We start from the raw sequence: 24,959 nt of genomic DNA on the forward strand, positions 1-24,959 counted from the left end.
AGACCTATTTAATTCTGATGTAGAATTAAAAATTACTTTTGACTAGTATGAACATGGGGAAATCTATTATCCTATCTATCGATTATTCCAGTGTCACAGCAGCTAGTATTCATTGATACAGGGATTATTAAGCATTACTCAACTGAGTAGTGTGGACATAAAATAGATTCAGATTTATTGACAATGCTGTAAAGATGTTATTCCAGCCCGAAAATGCCCCATACCATTAGTACATGCAGTTTCTGGCTGTTTCAACTTTTCTTTTTCTGTCTCTGTCTGTCTGTCCCTCTCTCTCTCTTTTTTAATTCCATGAGATTTTTCAAACTAGAGCCCATAAGAGAAGAGTAATGAGTTCACTGCAATAATTTACAAATTCTCTTACTGTCAGAAAAAAAGCTATCACTTATTTTGAACTTCACCAGTCTTTCCAATATCATAGCTCCAAAAGTCTTTTTCATACCCACTTTATCACATGCAAGATATAGGCATGGAATACCTGGTGCATGGTACTATACTAGGCAGATTATCTTTAATCTGCTGTATAAATAGGAATGAAATTATACAATATATATTCTACAAATGGCTTCCACTGTAATTGCCTTTACTCTGTATCTTATGTTGACTGACATGAAGCATCTCTCTATGAAATAAACACATATAACTATTAGTGTTAGCCAAATGTTTCTCTAAATATAACAATGCTACATTTTTAGCCAAAAACATATTTTAGCAGTTCCTCATAACAAAAGTATTTTATTTATTCATATAAAAGAGAAATTGTTTTAAATGAACACTTGAGACATTAATACATATTACAGTCATTTAAACAAAGCTTTTTTCAGAGTATGATTATAAAAACTACAAAAACTTAATATTAGCATCCCACAATCTTTTCTGAAAGGAAATATTTTTTAATAAAGGAAATAGTGAATTTGTGAGAGTGTGGAAGGGAATACAAGACTTACATATTGCCAGCATTATACCACGAGTTCATGTATATTTTCTTACTCCTCTTAACTCATGGAGTAGTTATATTTGTTCTCATTTTAAAGGTGGAAAAATTGACAGTTAGATTTGGGTCATCTAGCCATTATGTGACAGAGATTGTAATTGAACCCAGAGCCACCTGACTCCATCCTCTACCTACATTTTTGCTCTGAGTGCGTTTCACTCTTCAAAAAGCAAATTTTACATTCCACATATAAGTAAGATCATACATTATATGTGTGGAAAAGAACTTTCTAAGGATACGTACAAAGATAAATCCCTGAGAGAAAATGAGAAATGTGACAACATAAGTATTATAAACTTCTCCACATAAAAATAAAAAAGAAAACACCATAAGCAAAATTAAATAGCAAATATTAAACTGGAGTAAGTATTTACAATATGTGACAAACAGCTAATGTGCTCGTTATATAAAAAGGTCTTTCAAATACGTGTTTAACAGGGTATAGACAAAAGGTAGATAGAGAAAAACAGTAAATAATAAGCAACTTAAAGGGAAAATTATAAATGACAAATCATTGAAAGGCTTTCAACCCTAATTAGAAATAGCAAAAGGAGGGGACTTTCAAGATGGCATAGGAGTAAGATATGGAGATCACCTTCCTCCCCACAAATACATCAGAAAAAATATCTACATGTGAAACAACTCTTACAGAAGACCTACTGAATGCTGGCAGAAGACCTCAGACTTTCCAAAAGCCAAGAAACTCCCCATGTACCTGGGTATGGCAAAAGAAAAAACAGAGACAAAAGAATAGGGATGGGACCTGCACTGCTGGGAGAGAGTTTTGAAGGAGGAAAAGTTTCCATACACTAGGAAGTCCCTTCATTGGTGGAAATGGGGGACGTGGGGAGAAAGCTTCAGAGCCACAGAGGAGCCCAAAGCAACAGGGGTGCAGAGGGCAAAGCAGAGAGATCCCTGCACAGAGGATCAGTGCCAACCGGCACTCACCAGCCTGAGAGGCTTGTCTGCTCACCTGCCAGGGCAGGTGGGGACTGGGAGCTGAGGCTCCGGTTTCGGAGGTCAGACACCAGGGAGAGGACTGAGGTTGTCTGTGTCAACACAGCCTGAAAGGAGCTAGTGCACCACAGCTAGCTGGGAGGGAGTCTGAGAAAAAGTCTGGACCTGCCAGAGAGGCAAGAGACCATTGTTTCAGGGTGCACGAGGAGAGGGGATTCAGAGCACCACCTAAACAAGCTCCAGAGATGGGCACAAGCTGCCGCTATCGGTGTGAACACCAGAGATGGGCATGAGACACTAAGGCTGCTACTGCAGCCACCAAGAAGCCTGTGTGCAAGCACAGGTCACTATCCACACCTCCCCTCCCAGGAGCCTGGTCAGCCCGCCACTGCCAGGGTCCTGTGATCCAGGAACAAATTCCCTGGGGGAAAACACAGCTGTTGCAATGTCATGCCAGCCTATGCTGCCGCAGCCTCACCCTGCATTCCAATTATGACTACCGTACCCCTCCCTCCCCCTGGCCTGAATGAGCAAGAGCCCGCTAATCAGCCGCTGCTTTAACCCCATCCTGTCTGGATGGGAACAGATGCCTGAGGGAAACCTACACACAGAGCTGGGGCCAAATCCAAAGCTCAACCCCAGGAGGTGTGTGAACAAAGAAGAAAAAGGGAAATTTCTCCCAGCAGCCTCAGGAGCAGTGAATTAAAACCCCACAATCAACTTGATGTACCCTGCATCTGTGGAATACCTGAATAGACAACGAATCATCCCAAATTGAGGAGGTGGACTTTGGGAGCAATTGTAGACATGGGGTTTGCTGTCTGCAACTGATTTGTTTCTGATTTTATGTTTATCTTAGGTATAGTGTTTAGCCCTTGTTATCATTGGTGGATTTGTTTATTGGTTTGGTTGCCCTCTTCTTTTTTAAAATTATTTTTATTATTATATATTTTAATTTTAATAATTTTATTTATTTATTTTTCTTTCTTTTTTTCTCCCTTTTCTTCTGAGCCTTGTGACTGGCAAGGTCATGGTGCTCTGGCTTGGTGTCAGGCCTGAGTCTCTGAGGTGGCAGAGCTGAGTTCAGCAAACTAGACCAGCAGAGACCTCCCATCCCCACGTAATATCAATCGGCAAGAGCTCTCCCAGAGATCTCCACCTCAGTGCTAAGGCCCAGCTCCACCCAACAGCCAGCAAGCTCCAGTACTGGATAGCCCAGGCCAAACAACTAGCAAGACAGGAAAACACCCTACCCATTAGCAGAGAGGCTGCCTAAAACCATACTAAGTTCAGAGACACCCCAAATCACAGGACGAGATGTGGTCCTGCCCACCAGAAAGACAAGATCCAGCCCCACCACCAGAACACAGGCACCAGTCCCCTCCACCAGGAAGCCTACACAAGTCACTGAAACAACCTCACCCGCTGGGGGCAGACACCAAAAACAACGGGAACTACAAACCTGCAGCCTGCGAAAAGGAGACCCCAAACACAGTAAATTAAACAAAATGAGAAGGCAGAGAAATATGCAGCAGATGAAGAAGCAAGGTAAAAACCCACCAGATGGACCAAATGAAGAGGAAATAGGCAGTCTACCTGAAAAATAATTCACAGTAATGATAGTAAAGATGATCCCAAACCTTGGAAATAGAATGGAGAAAATACAAGAAAGTTTTAACAAGGAACTAGAAGATTTAAAGAGCAAACAAAAAACGATGAGCAACACAATAAATGAAATTTAAAATTCTCTACAAGGAATCAATAGCAGAAAACCTGAGGCAGAAGAGCTGATAAGTGACCTGGAAGATAAAAGAGATGAAATAACTGCAACAGAGCAGAATAAAGAAAAAAGAACGAGAAGAATTAAGGACACTCTCAGAGACATCTGGGATAACACTAAACACACCAACATTTGAATTAGAGGGGTCTCAGAAGAAGAAGAGGAAAGAAAAGGGACTGAGAAAATATTTGAAGAGATTATAGTTGAAAACGTCTTTAACATGGGAAAGGAAATAGTAAATCAAGTTCAGGAAGCACAGAGAGCCCCATGCATGATATATCCAAGGAGAAATACACCAAGACATATATTGATCAAATTATCAAAAATTAAGTACAAAGAAAAAATATTAAAAGCAGCAAGGGAAAAGCAAAAAATAACATACAAGGGAATCCCCATAAGGTTAACAGCTGATCTTTCAGCAGAAACTCTACAGGCCAGAAGGGAGTGGCAAGATATATTTAAAGTGTTGAAAGGGAAAAAACCTACCAACCAAGATACTCTACCGAGCAAGGATCTCATTCAGATTCGAAGGATAAATTAAGACCTTTACAGAGAGCGAAAGTTAAGAGAATTCAACACCACCAAACCAGCACTACAACAAATGCTAAAGGAACTTCTCTAGGCAGGAAAAACAAGAGAAGGAAAAGACCTACAAAAACAAACCCCAAACGCTTAAGAAAATGGTAATAGGAACATACATATTGATAATTACCTTAAATGTAAATGGATTAAATGCTCCAACCAAAAGATATAGACTGGCTGAATGGGTACAAAAACAAGACCCATACATATGCTGTCTACAAGAGACCCACTTCAGACCTAGGGACACATTCAGACTGAAAGTGAGGGGATGGAAGAAGATATTCCATGCAAATGGAAATCAAAGAAAGCTGGAGTAACAATTCTCATATCAGGAAAAATAGACTTTAAAATAAAGACTATTACAAGAGACAAAGAAGGAAACTACATAATGATCAAGGGATAAATCCAAGAAGAAGATATAACAACTGTAATTATTTATGCATCCAACATAGGGCACTTCAATATATAAGGCAAATGCTAGCAGCCATAAAAGGGGAAATCGAGAGTAACACAATAATAGTATGGGACTTTACTCCCTCACTTTCACCAGTGGACACATCATCCATAATGAAAATAAATAAGGAAACACAAGCTTTAAATGGTACATTAAACAAGATGGACTTAATTGATATTTATAGGACATTCCATCCAAAAACAACAGGATATACTTTCTTCTCAAGTGCTCATGGAAAATTCTCTAGGATATCATATTGGGTCACAAATCAAGCCTCAGTCAATTTAAGAAAATTGAAGTCATATCAAGCATCTTGAAAAAGAAATAAAACGAATCCAAATTGGAAAAGAAGAAAAACTGTCACTGTTTGCAGATGACATGATACTATACATAGAGAATCCCAAAGATGCTACCAGAAGACTACTAGAGCTAATCAGTGAATTTGGTAAAGTAGCAGGATACAAAATTAATGCACAGAAATCTCTTGCATTCCTATACATAAATGATGGAAAATCTGAAAGAGAAATTAGGCAAACACTCCTATTTACCATTGCAACAAAAAGAATAAAACACCTAGAAATAAACCTACCTAAGGAGACAAAAGACCTGTATGCAGAAAATTATAAGGCGCTGATGAAAGAAATTAAAGATGATACAAACAGATGGAGAGATATACCATATTCTTGGATTGGAAGAATCAGCATTGTGAAAATGACTATATTACCCAAAGCAATCTACAGATTCAATGCAATCCCTATCAAACTACCACTGGCAGTTTTCACAGAACTAGAGCCAAAAAATTCACAATTTGTATGGAAACACAAAAGACCAGGAGTAGCCAAAGCAATCTTGAGAAAGAATAACAGATCTGGAGGAATCTGGCTCCCTGACTTCTGACTATACTACAAAGCTACAGTCATCAAGACAGTATGGTACTGGCACAAAAACAGAAATATAGATCAATGGAAAAGGTTAGAAAGCTCAGAGATAAACCCACACACATATGATCACCTTATTTTCAATAAAGGAGGCAAAAATATACAATGGAGAGAAGACAGCTTCTTCAATAAGTGGTGCTGGGAAAACTGGACAGCTACATGTAAAAGAATGAAATTAGAACACTCCCTAACACTGTATACAAAAATAAACTCAAAATGGATTACAGTCCTAAATGTAAGGCCAGAGACTATAAAACTCTTAGAGGAAAATATAGGCAGAACACTCCATGACATAAATCATAGCAAGATCCTTTTTGACCCACCTCCTAGAGAAATGGAAATCAAAACAAAAATAAACAAATGAGACCTAATGAAACTTAAAAGCTTTTGCACAGCAAAGAAACCATAAATAAGATGAAAAGACAACCCTCAGAATGGGAGAAAATATTTGCAAAATGAAGCAACTGACATAGGATTAATCTCCAAAGTATACAAGCAGTTAATGCCGCTCAATATCAAAAAATCAACCCAATCAAAAAAATAGATGGAAGATATAAATGAACATTTCTCCAAAGAAGACATACAGATGACCAACAAACACATGAAAAGATGTTCAACATCACTAATTATTAGAGAAATGCAAATCAAAAATACAATGAGATATCACTTCACACTGCTTAGAATAGATATCATCAAAAAGTCTACAAACAATAAATGCTGGAGAGGGTATGGAGAAAAGGGAACCCTCTTGCACTGTTGGTGGGAATGTAAATTGATATAGCCACTATGGAGAACAATATGGAGGTTCCTTAAAAAACTACAAATAAAACTACCATATGACCCAGCAATCCCATTACTGGGCATATACCCTGAGAAAACCATAATTCAGAAAGAGTCATGTAGGGCTTCCCTGGTGGCGCAGTCATTGAGAGTCGGCCTGCCGATGCAGGGGACACGGGGTCATGCCCCAGTCCGGGAAGATCCCACATGCTGCAGAGTGGCTGGGCCCATGAGCCATAGCCGCTGAGCCTGTGCATCCGGAGCCTGGGCTCCGCAACGGGAGAGGCCACAACAGTGAGAGGCCCGTGCAAAAAAAAAAAAGAGTCATGTACCATAATGTTCATTGCACACTATTTCCAATAGCCAGGACATGGAAGCAACCTAAGTGTCCATTGACGGATGAAGGGATAAAGCAGATGTGACGCATATATACAATGGAATATTACTCAGCCATAAAACGAAAAAAATTGAGTTATTTGTAGTGAGGTAGATGGACCTAGAGTCTGTCATACAGAGTGAAGTAAATCAGAAAGAGGAAAACAAATACCGTATGTTAACACATATATATGGAATCTAAAAAAAAAGAAAAATGGTTCTGACAAACCTAGGGGCAGGACAGGAATAAAGACACAGATGCAGAGAATGGACTTGAGGACACAGGGAGGGGGAAGTGTAAGCTGGGACGATGTGAGAGAGTAGCATTAACATATATACAGTACCAAATGCAAAATCGATAGCTAGTGGGAAGCAGCTGCATAGCACAGGGAGATCACCTTGGTGCTTTGTGACCACCTAGAGTGGTGGGATATGGAGGGTGGGAGGGAGATGCAAGAAGGAGGGGATATGGGAATATATGTATACTTATAGCTGATTCACTTTTTTATATAGCAGGAACTAACACCACATTGTAAAGCAATGTTGTACTTTATTGTACTCCAATAAAGATCTTAGAAAATAAAAATAGCAAAGGCATTTTATTATTTATTTCCTTTAAAAATAAAGCAGACAATAAAGTCTTGCATTGTGGTGCCTGTGAAGAGGCAGGTGTCCCTGTGTTTGGTGCGGGAGACATAACTGTGCAAAATATCCATGACACTTGGGCATGCTGCAAAGCACCCATATCTGTTACCCTAGTAGTTTTCCTTCTGGAAATGTATACTAAGGAAATACTTAGCAAATGCACATGGTATACATGTAATAAATTTCTTATAGCATTATTTTTAATACCAAAAAAAAGAAATGAGTCAATAGTTCAATAATTGAAATTTAAGTATATTATGATCTAAGAGACTATTATGCTATCATTTAAAAATAGTTAATGCTATGAGAAAAGAGTTAAAGGTATTTATGCTCTACAAATTTTTGGTACAATATATATTTTAAATATTTCATGCAAGATCCTACTTTTGTTTAAAAGAAAATACAACTAAGCATAGAAAAAACTCTGTATATGTATGTATATGTGTGTATACATATATATATATATATATATATATATTTCTCAAAATGTTAGTAACTGTTTTCTCTGGAGTGGTGATATGGTAGATAACTTTATTTTTCACCCTGTGCTTCTGTTTTTCTTTTCATTAAATTAACATGTATTACTTTATTTTGAAAAATATTCCTTTAAAAATGAAAAATAATTGTCTTCTTGTTTTATCCATTTCTTCCATTTTTTAAACTGAAGTATTTTTTTCTCTTTTCAAGGTTGTATTTTTACTTTGCAAGTTCGCACTAAGAAGAATGGCCATTTCAGAAGCCTGGGGACGCCTGAGGGCCACCCAAATGCTGGGCGCAGCGTTGGCCAGTGTGATGCTTCTCCCTGTCGCTTGATGAAATGTGGCAACGGTGGCACGTGTGTGGAGCAGGGATCGACTGTTTAGTAAGTGTGACATCATTAGGAAAGAATGTGGCAAGTTGTTTGCATTCTACCTGGTCCTCTACTCGCGCAAACTAGGAACACAAACTGACACTTATTTAAAATATTTTTATGGAGACTTGCTAGATGACTGGGGGACAGATAAAGGCAACTAGAAATGGATCAGCACAGCATTTATGATAATGAAACTGAATCGCTACATCTCATTACAGGAAAAAATAGACTATCTTAAATTCATGGTGTTGAGAGTGTTGCCAGAGAGGTTCGCCATACAAGGGTTTACAAGGGCTCACATTTGTGATTTGCTTTTATATTTGGGTTTGGGCTCCCTTAGAAAGGAGCCTCTCCTCTCTAGGTGGACCCCAGCAAAGCTGTACAGTTTGGTTTCTGAACTACTTTAATATAAAACAAAATGTGAGTCTGTTGGGTGGGAAGAAAATAAACAAAGGAATGTTGTCTTATAAATAAGTTACTTCTTTGAGCATGTCCTCGTGCATAAGTGGTATATGACGGACTCCGGGAATACACCAAATAAAGAGGAAGGAAGCTCTCTGTCCTTCAGTTCCTTCCACTGTGGCTACTCATACATTTCTATGTCTCATACACGCGTGAGATGGATAGAAAACTGAATTGTCAAAGTTTTTCTCCCAGGACACATCAGAAGGTATGACTCACTGCTAACACTGGCTGATTGCAAAGAGTGGGGCAGTGGGGAATCAGAGGCTCCCCTGGAAGACAGGGGAGAGCACACGTAGTTTAGAAAGCCCCAAACAGTTCCCCTCCACACTAGAAGATGATCAAAAACAAAGTGCAAAGTTCAAAGAACTGATCATCACTGTACCTTGGGCTGGAGAGAAAGCACATAGGACGCGGGGGGAGGAGATGGTCACTAGATCTTCCTGTTTCTTACCAAAAGCACTCCAGTGACTTCTCAGGACATGTAAAATAGCTAAACCCTTCCTCATGAGCTATAAAGCCCTACATGATCTGGCCCCGCCCCCCTCAGACCATCTCTCTTCCTCCTCACTCACTACAGTTAACCTACTTTTATCTTTTGAACACACCAAGCTCATTTCTGTTTCTAGACCTTCACGCTATGTCTTCCAGCTGGAGGACCTTCGCCTTCAGTCTCCATCCGGCTGCCTCCTTCTTGCCATTGTCTCACCTCCTCAGAATGGGACTCCCTTAGACCAGCACAAAACTATCCCTCCCTCCGATCATTCTCTATCACATTATCATATTTTACTTTCTCCATAATATATCATTGTCCTATTTTGTTTATTTATTGTTCGTTTATATATTGGCTATTATTTTTCCCTGAGAATGGGCCTGATCTCTCATAGTACCAGTGTATCTTCATACCTAGAAGAGTGCCTAGCATGGAACAGGCATTCATTAAGTATTCATTCAATTAATGAATCAATGAAAAAGTAGAAGGAATCTTAATTCCAAAAGTTCTAAGCAAACATACAAATGGAAGGACAAGCACGGTGACCCCATGCTCACGTTAATGAAGCCAAATGGACTAAACTGGATAGTCTACTGATTGGCTATGAGAAATGGGACAGAGGAAGTATAGAAGGATGCAAAACTTACATGAAAGGTAACAGATTTGATTTATATCAAGAATGAGATGCAGACAGTTCCTGAGCAGGAAAGAGCCATGGTAAAGACAGATGTATGCAAGTTATCTCAACATCCCTTTGCAGGATGGGTATATTGGGGAGTTACTGGGAGACAGATTTGGAAATCCAAAATAACCATAGATAAGGAAATAAAAAAATTAATTTAGAAGATATTGCAGAGAAATATTCATGGTGTTTTGTGATCTACTGAATATGAGATTGTGGCAGGAGGGCTTGTAGGGAGTCAAGTCTAAATTAATCCAAACCAAGTATGAATAAGTTTGCTATGTTTCGGGATGTCCAAGATACCTAATGTGCTTTGTAATATGTTAAAACCGTTAGCTGAATTTTATGGAAAATTTTTAAGAAAAACATGGATAGCTTGATCAAGTCCATGGAAGTGCTAGGGACAAGCCCTGAGGCTTCTGATGCCACCATCAGAAAGCAATATTTTTTGGCATTAGCTTTACCATTATGATTTTATCTTTACTTATTTACAATTTTTACCAAAACTTTTTACTTGCTTTGCAACTTATGCAGTCTGTTTGTCCCATAACTAAGCTTAATTAATTATTTATTTTTAACCTTATTTAGAGGCACAAATTTACCTCATTTTATCTAAAGAAATATGGTCATTCTTCAGGCGACTTACTAGGTGTTTTTGTTATTTTTTAATGTGATCATAAATAAACTGCTAATAATAAAGAATGTAATAATTCAGAATGGGAAGTGGCAGGAAGAAAGCACATGGAGTTGAAGGTGAAGGCAGGAGATCCATCCCAGGTCTTCATTATCCCTATGGAACAAAGGCCCTACAGGTGTCCATTTCAGAGCCACATGTGTCTATCCTGAATATATAGCACCAAGTTTAGATATGTTGTCAACCCAAGTTCATGTGCCCAATGCACATGGAGGCCAAACAAACGGAAACACCCAAGTTTGGAGCAGAGAAAGGTTTATTGCAAAGGCCAAGCAAGGAGAACGGGCAGCTCATGCTCAAAATGTCCAAACTCTCCAATGGTTTGGAGGCAGGAAAGCTGGAGCCAGGTCCAAGAACAGCCTCCTTATATATAGACATTAGACAGAAGGCAAAGCCATCTCCCAGTTTTGCACTAAATGAGGCCATGACACAAGGAGAAATGGCATCTAAAACAGAAAATCTGTAACATCTGAGCAAGAAACTCTGACCATGAAAATTGTGGAGCATGCACTTTGCGGTAAGAGATAGATAGGCTTCAGGTTAATCTGTTGCAGCAGGTTTCATGCTGACCCTTTGAGATAAACTACTATTAGTATGATGAGCCCTAAACAGAGGAAAGATGAGGAGGACCACCTCAGCCTCCAAATTCTTGTGGTCAAGGAGGTTTCCCAGACTGACACACACACAGAGGGCATCTCTAGCTGTCCTCTAGTAGCCTTGGACACATTGCAATATCATTATAATATCATTAGCATTGCAGTTTTTACCCACCTCCACCCCGTGGGTTTTCGCTTATGTGCTCATGGGAAAGAGTCAAAATGGGGCCTGGTGGAAGCCCAAATAAGAAACTGCAGACAATGTGATCACAGGGGAGGGAAAGGGGAGGCACCCTCATCTAAATCTGGAAGATTAACCCCATATTAACAACCTAGGCTGTCCCTATCATGTGTTCCTCACTCTCAAGGACATCCATGCTCTTCTTCTCCAAGTGTGTAACTTTCACTCCTGCCCTAAATAAACTGCTTCTTGGTGCACTCTCCCACACATACTGTGCTTCTAATAAACTCTGCCTTATAACCTTGGTCTCTTTGTGGAATTCTTTCTCCAGAGAAGACAAGAACCAAGGTCCTTTCACCTGCCAAAATCAATTTTGGGGTAAGAATTTTTACAGGCAAAATTTGTGGGAGGGCTGCAGGGTGTGTGACTTTCTTCTGATTGGTGGGTGGTGTCCCAGGTATCTCAGTCATTGGCTTTCTGGTTCCAACCAGTCTGGGTCCCCATGCTTGTGCTCAGCCTGGAGTTACCATCCTCCACCTGGGTGGGAGCCTTAGTTCCTGTAGAAGAACTCAGAGACATGTGTCAGGTTGTTATGTATATCACCCAAGGAAGAACCAGGACCCTGCCCTATCCTGCACTGTTGCTTCTTTCTGCATCTCCTCACTCTCCTAATTAGTAACTCTGAATCTATCCTTTGGAACTCAGGGGAGGCCAAAGAGACTGAAAGTCTTTTTCCTACAAGCAAGAAACAAGGGACATGGAAAGGTTTTGGGCCCCAGAAGGGTCCCACAGTGTCCTGCTCAGTTTAATCCCCTTTTCTTTGATACTCCTCAATCTTGAGGGGAATAGGATTGGACAAGAAAGGGAACAACATTTTGGATAGAGAGTTGAACTACAAGCTCAGCAGAGGAGCTCGGTTTTAGGGGGACTCAAGTTTCAGATAGATACTTAGAACTATTTGCAAATGATTTTGATTAATAAAGAACATTTTCTTGATTTGTGATAACAAAAGTAATACCTTACAATTGACCAGCACTTTGTGGCTAACAAAGAATTTTTCCTTACGTTATTTCCATTGCTCCTAATTAAAACTCTCTAAATTAGTCAGGGCAACTATCCTGGTCCCAATATCACTGATGGGACACTAAGCCCCAGAGATTATGAGTGAACCAAGATGAGGCCTGAGAGCCTTGTAAGTAGTTCCACAGGACCCAAAACCAAATCTTCAGTGTCTGAGTCAATATTCTCTACAGAACCTAAATAGTAAGGACCATTTTTAAGATAATGTAACAAAAGCTTTTTATCTGCTGGATATAATCTGTTCATTTATTCTTAATTTTTAAAAAACAATGTTAAAGATATACCTTCAAATGGCATTTTGTATTTTCTCCTAGTTGGAAGTACCTTCCCTGATAACACATACCCTGGAGATTTCATGAGTTCCTGTGTGGGTGGAAAGTTGTGTCTCACAGCCTAACACGAGAGTCTTGATCTGAATAAAGAGTAGACTTGAGTAATAATGTACAACGGGAGTGATACCACTGACACGTTTCCTAACAGATCCTAAAGTCTTTCTCACCAAAATTCTGACCAATGTTTGGGATCATCTTATTGATATAACAACAAAATACTTAGTATATTAACTACATGTGAAGCATTACTGTAGAGTCAGAAATAGCTCTTGTGACTATTATATAATGACATTAAAATTATGGCTCCCTGAACTTAAAAGACATGAATGTATTGTACGTAAACTACACCTCAATAGAACTATTTAAAAATATTAATGTTTCCACTCATGGACATTTAGCTCCAGTAACAGCAGAAGTTTAAGGAGAATTTTATTCTTTTTGACAGTTTTTGTAATTCTGTTCTAATCTCAATAAGAATCCTCTTTTTAAAGGAAAAAGATGTGTTTGGGTTTTTTTGTTTGTTTTTTTGCGGTACGCAGTCCTCTCACTGTTGTGGCCTCTCCCGTTGTGGAACACAGGCTCCGGACGTGCAGGCTCAGTGGCCATGGCTCACAGTCCTAGCCGCTCGGCGGCATGTGGGATCTTCCCGGACCGGGGCACAAACCCGTGTCCCCTGCGTCGGCAGGCAGACTCTCAACCACTGCACCACCAGGGAAGCCCAAAGATGTGGTTTTGTAACATACTTTTCAATAGTGTTTAAGAAGTTTTCCTCTATCCTTGACCTAGTCCCAGGCTCTTAATTTTATATGACTCTATGCTTTTTCACCCAAAGCAGAGTAATATTAAATTGAATTTCTAGGTAACATTATAGACAATTCAAAACTAAAGTTCAGTCTTTTCCTGAAAAATAACTAATGTGCATAATAAAATACTTTTTAAATGCTCAAGAGGCAAGTCCTAACCCAGAGGCATAAATTTCAGTGTTTGGAATCAATTTTAAAAGCTAAATCTGAAAGGTGGTCAAAATGTCTCAACAATGCACAACTTAATGGTATAAAAACTTTTTAAAAGAACTCAGAATGCTGCCCTGTAGTTCTATGCCTCACAGCTGGGGGTGGGAGGCATTGTTCCCGCGCCAAATAAGGAGGGGTGGGGTCTGATGAGGCTGGACCCGGCGCTGGGCTCCAGCAGACTGAACAAAGCCCTGCTTTCCTGCTCCAAATACGTCAGCACACACAGACCCAGCTGCATTCGAATGCAATGTCTCCAATGAGAGGAGGATAATAAGGCAGTATTACATCCCAGTAAGGCCTTTGTGCTCTTGGGATGAACTCTGATGCAACAGGAAAAACATAATAAACTATTGCTGTTGTTAGTAGGTAGCCAAGGTTTGAAAAACCTTTTTTCTTTAGTTCTAACTTAGCCCTATATGTTCACATGTTTGGTACAATGTGTTCCTTTTTTTGTTGTTTGTTTGCTTTTTAATTGGGGTACAGTTGTTTTACAATATTGTGTTACTTTCTACTGTACAGCAAAGTGGAGTTCCCTGTACTATACAGCAGGTTCTTATTAGTTATCTATTTTATACATATTAGTGTATATATGTCAATCCCAATCTCCCAGTTCATCCCACCCTCCACCCCCCACCCTGATACAATGTGTTCTTAAGCAGATTTTACTTCATTTAAGTTGCACTTTGCTTAACCCTAAAATCATATTTTGACAGTGACTGAGGGCAATATGCAGATGAGTTCCTTTGAGAAAAGTACAGTGTAAGAAAAGCAAATCTTAGAAAACCAAGCTAGATGTAAAACTGAGCAGCACAGACAGTAAGTACAATAGGAATTCAGAGAATGTGGATATAAAATGTGAATCATCAGAGATTTATACTAAGTTCATAAATGAGGTATACTTACAACATAAACTGATCAGTGAACACAAAAGCTCAGTGACCCAGGGTTTCCTAATTATTGGCTCACAGATGCCTTTAAGAATCAGGTGAAAGCTAAAAATTCTTTCCCCTGAGAATGAACATACTTAGGACACAAAATTTACATAACATTTTAGAGGTTTACAAACTCCCTAGATCCCAATCCCCTAGATCCCAATCAGAGCGACCCCCAAACTCTCCAAATTAAGAATTCCTTGCTTCTGTACATTTCATCCAACAGTGCTTAGTCCTGTTTTCCAGCACTCCCCTGCTGGACTATGTGATTGTTTGCCAAGTAGTGTCCTGTTGCCTAAACTCTCCTTACTCTAATCCAGGGTGTCTCCTCCTAAAAGCCTCTTTGCTCCTATCACTTTCCCACCCAAAATGTTGTTTTTCATTGCCAAAGCAACACAGTGTAAATCCTTTAATCTGTCATGCAGGGTGTATCATGACTGGATGTCAACCTATCTGTTCCTGCTATAATTTTTTTCCCTGCAATATACTCAGATTAATTGTATCACCCTGTCCAGCCTGTGGAGAAACACTCCCCCTACCAAGCAACCAACTGCATGTAGCTAGCTTGGTAACTCACTACCCTGTATTAGTTTTTCCTCCTTTCCCCCCACTTTGCTTTTCCCTCACTCTTGCTTACTTGCCAGAGGGTTCCTTATTTCCTTGGAATTGCTTTTATTCTCTGTTTTCTAGGGTTTCCAAGTTAAGACGGAGAGTATTTCTTAACTATGAGATTAGCAAAGAGCTAAAAAAAAATTGACTCATCTAGGGGTGAGGCTGTAGAGAAACAGGCACTGCAGTTTACTAGAGCAAACTCTATTTGTTAAAGCAAAAGATGTTCATCCCTAGATTGTAAAGCTGAACAGTGGAGGACTCTGCAGCTATAAAGCTTACCTGTTGCTATGGAGTGATCCTCAGGATACATTAGGTGAATAAAGGGTAAAGAAACATGTAAGAAGAGGGAATGATAGTTAGATGTAGATAAATAGATATAAGTATATACATATAGATACACATTACACATATGCTCATTATTTTTTTAAGAAAGGAAGATTACAGAAAAAAATTATAGATAGTTACTTATAGAATGAGGAAGAGAACAAGGGAAAGTGATAGGATGAAAGCTAGGCTTTTCAAAATACAATTTGCTTTACAGTTTTACTGGGGACTAGGTAAATGTTTCACCTGGTAAATCAAAAAATGAAAAAGAGTAATTCTTAAACATTGAAAGAAAATAAGAAAATAAATGAATTTAACCATATTTCAAGTTGGTGCCATAACCAAGTATAGAGATTTAATTCAATTGATTTTTTAAAGTATTTTAAAATTTTTAAAGTATTTAAAGTACAGTGGGTTACAGTCTAAGGACAAAAAGAATCATAAAGCTATCCTAAATTGCATCCTGTGGTCTTGATATTAGTGGTAGCACTGTTATTGTTATTTTGGAACTACAGATAGAAATAGCTAGATAGCAAGATTCTAGACGGCTGGCTAGATGGATGGATATAAACAAAATTAGTAATTATGTTAATATTTGCTAATTATGTTAATATCATTAGGAACAAAGATCTTTAGCATAAGAGACAAGAGATATAGACATAAAATGAAAGAAGTAAGAATCTTTTCGTCTTTATTTTGAACTAGAAATAACATATGAATTCATGACTTAATTTTCTCTTTCTAAAAAACTTATTCCTTAGCTATGTCCACTAAAGTAACCTAGAAACAATAATAACCCAGCAGCAATGACTAGCTCTAGTGTCAAAATTGTCATCTCCAAATGCCATTTTCCACTAAAAATAAATCAGGACTTCTTGGAGACTTGGACATTCAAATCTGGGGTAGGAAATGTATGCTATGAGCCTGGATGTCTTCTTGTGCCTGAAAATGAGAGATATCAAAGACTACTAGGGCCATTGAAAAAGAAGACAGGAGCCAGCTTAAGGAGACTCCCACTGACCAAAGATGGGATGACTTCAGAAATACACAGAATAATGTCTATGATGGCTTTAAACATGCCAGTACGTAAATGTACATAGTTGTTACGATACTCCACCCACCCCCACCAAGGGAGGAAAAGAAACTTGTCTCCCTAGAGGTTGCGAGTGCACCACTCACTTATTCTGCAGTTTGCTAAAGAGGAAGCGTTCAACCTTCTTTTCCTATCAAGACCGTATTGCAGGAATGGTAGCCAGCTTCCAAGCAGCCCACGGGGATTCTTGTCTATGGTAGACACATCCTCCTGCAGTCTCCTCCCACCTGAGTAGGCTGACTTGTGCAAATAATAGGAGATTCTGGAAATGACAGTTTATGACTTCTGCCTTCCTTAAATTATTAAATTTAAGGGTTAAATGATCCTATCCACTGAACAGTTTTAATAATAGTCACACTGTATTTCATCTAGTCCCTGGGGCAGTGGGATAGAGGATGAGTTTTCAGGTGACAAAGCCTGAAAACACAGTGACTTATTATGAGTCATTATAATAAATGTTTATTATTGCTTTAAGCCATTAAGCTCTGAGGTAAATTATTGTGCAGCAATAGATAGCACTAAATAATATTAACTAGCCAGACAGTGGATGAGGAGTAATTTTTAATAGATCTGATCTAATAGTGCAGGATAAATAATAGAAATGAGAAACACCATTTTGTAACCACCAAGGAAATAATGGCTGCTCGAACTACTCAGTGAAAGGTTGATAGAAAACTATACAATGGTTGTATCAAGCTGACGCCACTTGAACCAACTGGTCAGTCATAACATAATTAAATGTAGAACAAGCATTGTGTGCCTCTAATGTGATGTATGTAGAACTGCACAGTCCCACCCATAAAGCAGCCCAAATGTGAATCTAATAAAGCCTCTATATCTATAAGCTTATGAGAGATATGGGCAATAGAGGAAAACAAGCTAACTGACATTATAAGGATATAAAGAGCCAAATCCAGAATGGAAAATTCTACTGGACAAGTCACACAAAAATAGCACGTGTGGGAAGAAATGCAGAGGGAGAATTTTTATCTCAGTAACAAGCCTTAAGACACATAGTGTGTGGGCTTCCCTGGTGGTGCAGTGGTTGAGAATCTGCCTGCTAATGCAGGGGACACGGGTTCGAGCCCTGGTCTGGGAGGATCCCACATGCCGCGGAGCAACCAGCCCCGTGAGCCACAACTACTGAGCCTGGGCGTCTGGAGCCTGTGTTCCGCAACAAGAGAGGCCGTGATAGTGAGAGGCCCGCGCACCGCGATGAAGTGTGGCCCCCACTTGCCACAACTAGAGAAAGCCCTTGCACAGAAACGAAGAGCCAACACAGCAAAAATAAATAAATAAATTACTAAACTCCTACCCCCAACATCTTCTTTAAAAAAAAAAAGAAATACTGTGCAGGTGCATTTGTGGAACTTATTTGGGTGCTGATGAATTGTCAAAAAAAATACTTTTTCAAGACAATCATAATTAGCTGAACACAAAAATTAGATGACAGGAATTAGTGTTAATTTTGTTGGGTCTGATAATACTATTGTGGTTTTCTTTTTTAAAGTTTCTTATCTGTTAGTGATATATACTATAGTATTTACAGATAAAGTAAGACTTGCTTCAAAAGATTTTGGCAAGGGCTTCTCTGGTGGCGCAGTGGTTGAGAGTCCACCTGCCGATGCAGGGGACACGGGTTCGTGCCCCGGTCCGGGAAGATCCCACATGCCACGGAGCGGCTGGACCCATGAGCCATGGCCGCTGTGCTCCGCGATGGGAGAGGCCACAACAGTGAGAGGCCCGTGTACCAAAAAAAAAAAAAAAGATTTTGGCAAAAAAAAGTGGTGGAGAAAGAAACAATGAAACTAAAGAGCTGAGAATTGATAATTTGAAGCGGGCAACGGGTTCAAGGAGGTTCATTGATACTATTTTTTTTCTACTTTTGTATACATTTGAATTAAAAAACAATAGTACACATAATTCACATTTTGTCTGATTTGTAAAATTCATAAGGTATAAAATAAAAAAAAAAAATTCATGATCACACCAGTTATAGATAACTACCTTTAAAATTGGGGGATATTTTATTCCAATCTTTCTCCATCTTCAGTTCTTAGCTGCCGAAACAAAGTAAATCCATTATTTGGTGCCACCTATGGAAAACGTATTTGAAGGATGTAAATTATAAATTAAATTCCTACTTTCTGTTCCTCTATTATTGAAGTAGCTAGAAAATAAGAGTCAAAAGTAAGGATTCCGTGTAGATTTTATCAAGCCTCCCTATTACTCTGGTTTAAGGGCAATAATTTTTCTCTCTTGGTTTTTGTGTAACTCAGATGTCATTCACTTTCTATAAGATCCTTGAGATCTGCATAAACTATGAAAGTCCAAAGACCTTTCCAAGATTAATGCAGGTTCCAGGAGAAAGGTGAATGTTCTCAAAGCCACCTCTGGTTCCATGGTCCTGCTTCCACCCACACAGCCTCTACTCCGGACCATGTATGCCTAAAAGTGACAATCAACCTCTTTGACTTCTACTAAGTTAACAAGGCCACGCACACTTTGAGATGGATCAGACTGTTTATGTTGGTGCAGGGGGACAGGATGCATGCAGATATAGAAGGGAAATGTTTATACCCACCTAAACAACTCTCATCCTGTGTCTTGGTCATCCCACCATAGCAGTGAATACATGGTCATTCCACCCCATCTCTTTGTCTTCTTGTCATTGCTTTATATTGCTCCAAATGACTCTCTAGGTTAGAACAAACCAAACTTCCCTCCTGGCCTTGGCCAGAGCAATTTAGCTATTTTCTTTTTATAGTACGGGTTTATGCTCACATTAATGCAACTAGGGTCCACCATCTACTCCAAGCAGCTCACCTAGAGAGTTTCCCAAAGACAATTCTCTCTTTAAGAGGAGTTGAGTCCAACTGTTAACACAATACATTTGGGCACTTACACCTGGAGAACAGAACCATTAGGATTGAGGCCCACAGATGGCTGCCAGTACTTTTATTAGTGTGTAAAGAGTAACTGCATCTCATCCTTCTTACTCCATGAGGTATCATCAAAGAGTTTGGTGAATGATCTCCCCAGCAAGGAACGGAAGGCCATAGGGTAACGTCAGCAGGTAGAGTGATGGTCACCACCCTTCCCTGTAAGTATGGTGAGTCTTTACATGACCACATTCCAGTGTACAGGGAGCCCCATTTGTTTAACACTCGTTTGTATATTTTTCAAAGGCTTAAATTTTGAGCATGTCATTTTGATATCCAATAAATTTTAGCAGATAAAATGATATCCATCATATCACACGTACCTTATTCTCCCAACTTATTATTCAGATGAAAATAAGTTATATAGGAAAGCAAAGTGACATTAATGAAGCCATCCAACACAACAAATGGTCTAAGGAGGAGGAGATCCAGCTATGTTTCTCTTTTCCTTTAAATCATGGAGAAATATGTCATATGTGCAGAAGTGGAATCCTTCAGGCCATATGCTCCTGCATTGCTAAGCAACATGCTTTTATTCCATTATTCATATGGCTTTATTATCACACCACATAGATTTCATTTTAAGTGCTGTATCTGTGATTTTCCGTATGCATAGAGAACTCACAAATCTGTAGCCATAAATTTCTTACAGCTCTAGCTCAAGGTGAATTTTCTCCAAGAACTTTTTCTTTCTGCTCTCACCTCATAATGAGAATTCTAAAACTCTGCCCTCATTAGGCTCAATATGTATAAAAGACTTTCTCTTATCCAAAGCAACCAGAATCTGTATGATGGGTAAACTGAAAAAATAGAGTAACCAGGGGTTATACTTTTCTAAGTCTCTTTCTCAACCACACACTGAGGACTAATAATTACATTTATCTCATTGAATAAATACGAGAATGAACTGAGTTACTGCATATAAAGTACTTAAAATGGTGCCTGGCACAAAGGTGAGGCCCAAATAAACTTCGAACAGTGTATTTTACATGTATCACATATATATTATATAAATGCATTGTTATAAATAAATTATCATAAAGTCCTTAGGGGCAATACTATGTTTTCTGTTTTGTATTCACCCTGGTATAAAATAGAGTGGGGCACGGCACTCATTCTGTGGTGAAAAATTAGTAAGCAAGTAAATGATGTTTAAATGATACTAAAACAAAAAATATTAAACCTTCTATCATCTCATTTCCAATTAATTTTTATACATCAATGTTTATCCTAAACTTCAGAAGTCTTAGAATGGTCTAATTACAAGAAAGTTAAATTCTTCATGTTGAATATGACTAACATTTTCTTCTGCATTGTCACCTCTCCATGTTTAGAGGTAGAAGAACCTGCAAATTGTTCTTTATGTATTAAGAATTGAGGATAGAAAACATTTGGGGATTGGACCTGAGATAAGAAAACAGTTCTATGTATAATATCAATGATTCCTCAGGGTTTTTTTTAATATTCTTAGCTACTATCTAGTGGATGCTTTAGCCCTTTGACTGCCATTCTGCTTAACTCACAAATCTGTCTTACATTCTCAATATTCAACAAGTTCAAGAGCCAGTTCATTAGGTACTTAGAGGGAGAAAAAAGGCCTGTTATCACCTGCTCTCACCTCCAACTCAGTATAACTAAAAGTAGATTTTTATATTTTCCTACTAAGCTATATTCTTCTCCGAATGTCCCTATTCCCAATAATGGCACCATATTCTTTCAGTCATTTAATCCTGAAACCCCAAAGACTTCCATGAGATTAAGAGACAAAGAGTGGCAGTTGTGGTGGATGCCCTCTCCCATCACCAGCCATGTAATTTGCTTACTGATCTGATCCTCAAGTCTCTGCCCCATAATATGAGGCTGAGGACAGGAGTCTCCTAGGAGGGCTGTCAGGAGGACTGAATGAGCCAACATACTTGACGTGCTTAGCAGGGTGCCTGGAACAGGTGAGCTCCGGAAACGTTTTCTGTTGCTAGAATCTTTCGTCTAGGTACCAACACACCTACCAAGTGCTTCTCACACCCCCGTCAACCTTTCCATCCTCAGAGCCATTTCCCTGCCCAGGCGACTCTGCATCCAGCTATCTCCCTAAACCAGTCATGACTCAGTCATTCACTTATTTATTCCCAGGATGTTCAATGAAAAATTCCAATATGCCAGGAACTGCTTTAGGTCCTGGGCCTGCAACAGAGAGCAAAGAGCCCTGACCTCTACTCCCATGGAATTACTGATCTAGTGTAAGGTCAGCACGCCATGGCCTACAGGCCAAATCTTGTCCAGCACCCGTTTTTGTGAATAAAATTGGGATACAGCCACGTCCATTCATTTGTGGATTTTCTGCAGTGGCTTTCAACAGTTGGAAGAACTGAGTTATGGTTACAGAGTCTGACGGCCCACAAAGCAAACTGTACAGTGTCAAAGCTCAGTAAGATCCCACCAACCTACATCATTAGAGCATTTATGGGGTCATCCTATACATACCAGGTCAATATTCTTCAATAGAGCTCATCGTTCATGTCACTCCCTGCACATCTCTGTGTCACTTGAACCCTCTCAGCCCGCTATCCACAGTTTCCTCCTCCAGCCTACTCTTCTCCTGCCCCTTCCCCTCAATGCTCTCATTCTTGTTGGCAAATCTCACTTCAGCAGCCTTCCCTGAACCCATTAAGGTTGCTTAGGTGTCCTTCCAGTGGGCTCCAAGAGTATTCATTTTATCAGTTGTCACATTGTATTAAAATTGTCTGCTTACTAATGTGATCCCCTCTCAAAGAGCAAGTCCATGAGGTCAAGAATGGGGACTCATGTGTTGTGGAAGGCTCATTGTTCAGCACAGTGTCAGACACATAGCATGTAAAAAATGATAACAGGAAATATTCTTTAATGAATGAACATCTACCTCTCTTTGTTTTTTTCTGCTTTTCCCACTATGTGGATGCCTCACACACATACCTCTCCAAAACCAACCTTCCTCAGGGAAGAGTAGTAAACCCGTGATTAAAGGAACAGATGTTAATGAATTAATTTCAAGGTTTAGAAAAGATTATTTTCAAGTAAGTTTATAGCATCCGTATTATATTATATCTAATGTGATTTAAGATCTACTTAATAGTAAAATAAATATTTTACCATTGCCATGTCTGTCTCTAAGGCAGTGAGACTAATTTTGTTCTTAATTTTCTTTTTTCAAGTAGATAAAAATGAACCACTAGATGATACAATCATCAATTTCAAAGGTAATGACATTAGAGAGGTTTCTTTTATGAAATTGGTAAGACAATCTACTTTCATATAAAAGACCTTTACATATTTTACGCTATTTGTGATCTTCAAACAATAATCAAAATCATTATGTAATTCTATAAGAGGTTAATTCTGTATTTTGTTTTTCTCCATTTTGGAGAATCTCATACAACTTTTTCAATTTTTTTTGCACAACTATTAACTCAAATGCAATAAGCATATAAATTTTCTTTCATCATGACCCATCTAAACACATTATTTAATGAAATGGCAACATCCCTCAGAGACTTCTGTTTATTTTTTACCTTTTTAGGTATGTGCCTTATGCCTCCACCTCTAAGTTCCAAACTGTTGAGAATTTTTGTTTTAAATTCCTCCTAAAACCAAAGTCTAACAGTGTGTTGGTGCTGTGTTGTTAATTATGTTCTCTTCCCACGAGCTCTTCCCCATGCTGGTCTCAGGGTCCCAGGAGCACCTCTCTGTGCCGTTCACTTGGTCCCTCAGTGTAGGTAGCCCAGCAGTGCTTTCCCTGAGCATTGCCCTCACCTGACACACCTGCCATCCGTATGACCTGGCAGAGTGCTATGCGCATAGTAGATACTAAATAGATATGTATGTATGTGTATATATATAGAGAGAGAAATAAATTTTGGTGAAACAAATTTGATTAGACTGCCAAATAATAAAGGAAAATATAGGAATTTGTAATGAATATTTTCTTTATTTTATTGATGTATACTTGATTTACAATATTGTTTTAGTTTCTGGTGTACAGCAAAGTGATTCAGTTATATACATATATGTATAGATTCTTTTTCATATTCTTTTCCATTATGGTTTATTATAGGATACTGAATATATTTCCCTGTGCTATACAGTAGGACCTTGTTGTTTATCCATTCTATGTATACCAGTTTGCGTCTTTGAATCCCAAACTCCCAATCCATCCTTTCCCCACACCCGCTACCCCTTGACAGCTACAAGTCTGTTCTCTATGCCTGTGAGTCTGTTTCTGTTTTGTAGATAAGTTCATTTATGACATATTTTAGATTCCACATATAAATATCATATGGTATTTGTCTTTCTCTTTCTGACTTACTTCAGTTAGTAAGATAATCTCTAGGTCTATCCGTGTTGCTGCAAATGGCATTATTTCACTATTTTTTATGGCTGAGCGATATTCCATTGTGTATATATACCATTTCTTCTTTATCCATTCATCTGTTGGTGGACATTTAAGTTGTTTCCCTGTCTTGGCTATTGTAAATAGCACTGCTATGAACATAGGGGTGCATATATCTTTTCAAATTATAGTTTCATCTGGGTATATGCCCAAGAGCGGGATTGCTGGACCACATGATAGTTCTATTTTTTGTTTTTTGAGGAACCTCCATCTATAGTTGTACCAATTTACACTCCCACCAACAGTATAGAAGGGTTCCCTTTTCTCCACACCCTCTCCAGCACTTATTGTTTGTGGACTTTTTAATGATGGCCATTCTGACTGGTGTGAGGTGATACCGCATTGTAGTTTTGATTTGCATTTCTCTGATAATTAGTGATGTTGAGCATCTTTTCATGTGCCTATTGGCCATCTGTATGTCTTCTTTGGAGAAAAGTCTATTAAGGTCTTTTGCCCAAAATGAATATGTTCTTGATAAATATGTGAAAATTTGTGAAATTTATTTATAAATAAACAAAAATTAGGCAGACACTAAAACATTTTTATTTTAATAAAATGAAATGAAATAATGATTATTGGGTCAGTAAAAAACAATAAGCCTGTGAAAGTGTTCCATATTTTCAATTACATACAAACCTGTTATTTCAGGGGCATCCTCATAAGCTGATGATAGTAATGTAAATTGATAAAATTATTATGGAGGGCAGGTTGGAATACGTATCCA

General features: G+C 38.7%; 1 protein-coding gene across 1 annotated transcript in view; it reads left to right on the forward strand.

Moving 5' to 3' along the window:
* EYS (eyes shut homolog) overlaps positions 1-24,959 on the forward strand; it is a 1,696,347-nt gene that overhangs the window by 1,624,569 nt on the left and 46,819 nt on the right. The window contains 1 exon segment of the mRNA XM_032651890.1: positions 8,211-8,385. Within this exon segment, the coding sequence (XP_032507781.1) occupies positions 8,211-8,385 (175 nt within the window).

This window comes from Phocoena sinus, chromosome 12 (genome assembly GCF_008692025.1).
Source record: "Phocoena sinus isolate mPhoSin1 chromosome 12, mPhoSin1.pri, whole genome shotgun sequence".
Taxonomy (NCBI): Eukaryota; Metazoa; Chordata; class Mammalia; order Artiodactyla; family Phocoenidae; genus Phocoena; species Phocoena sinus.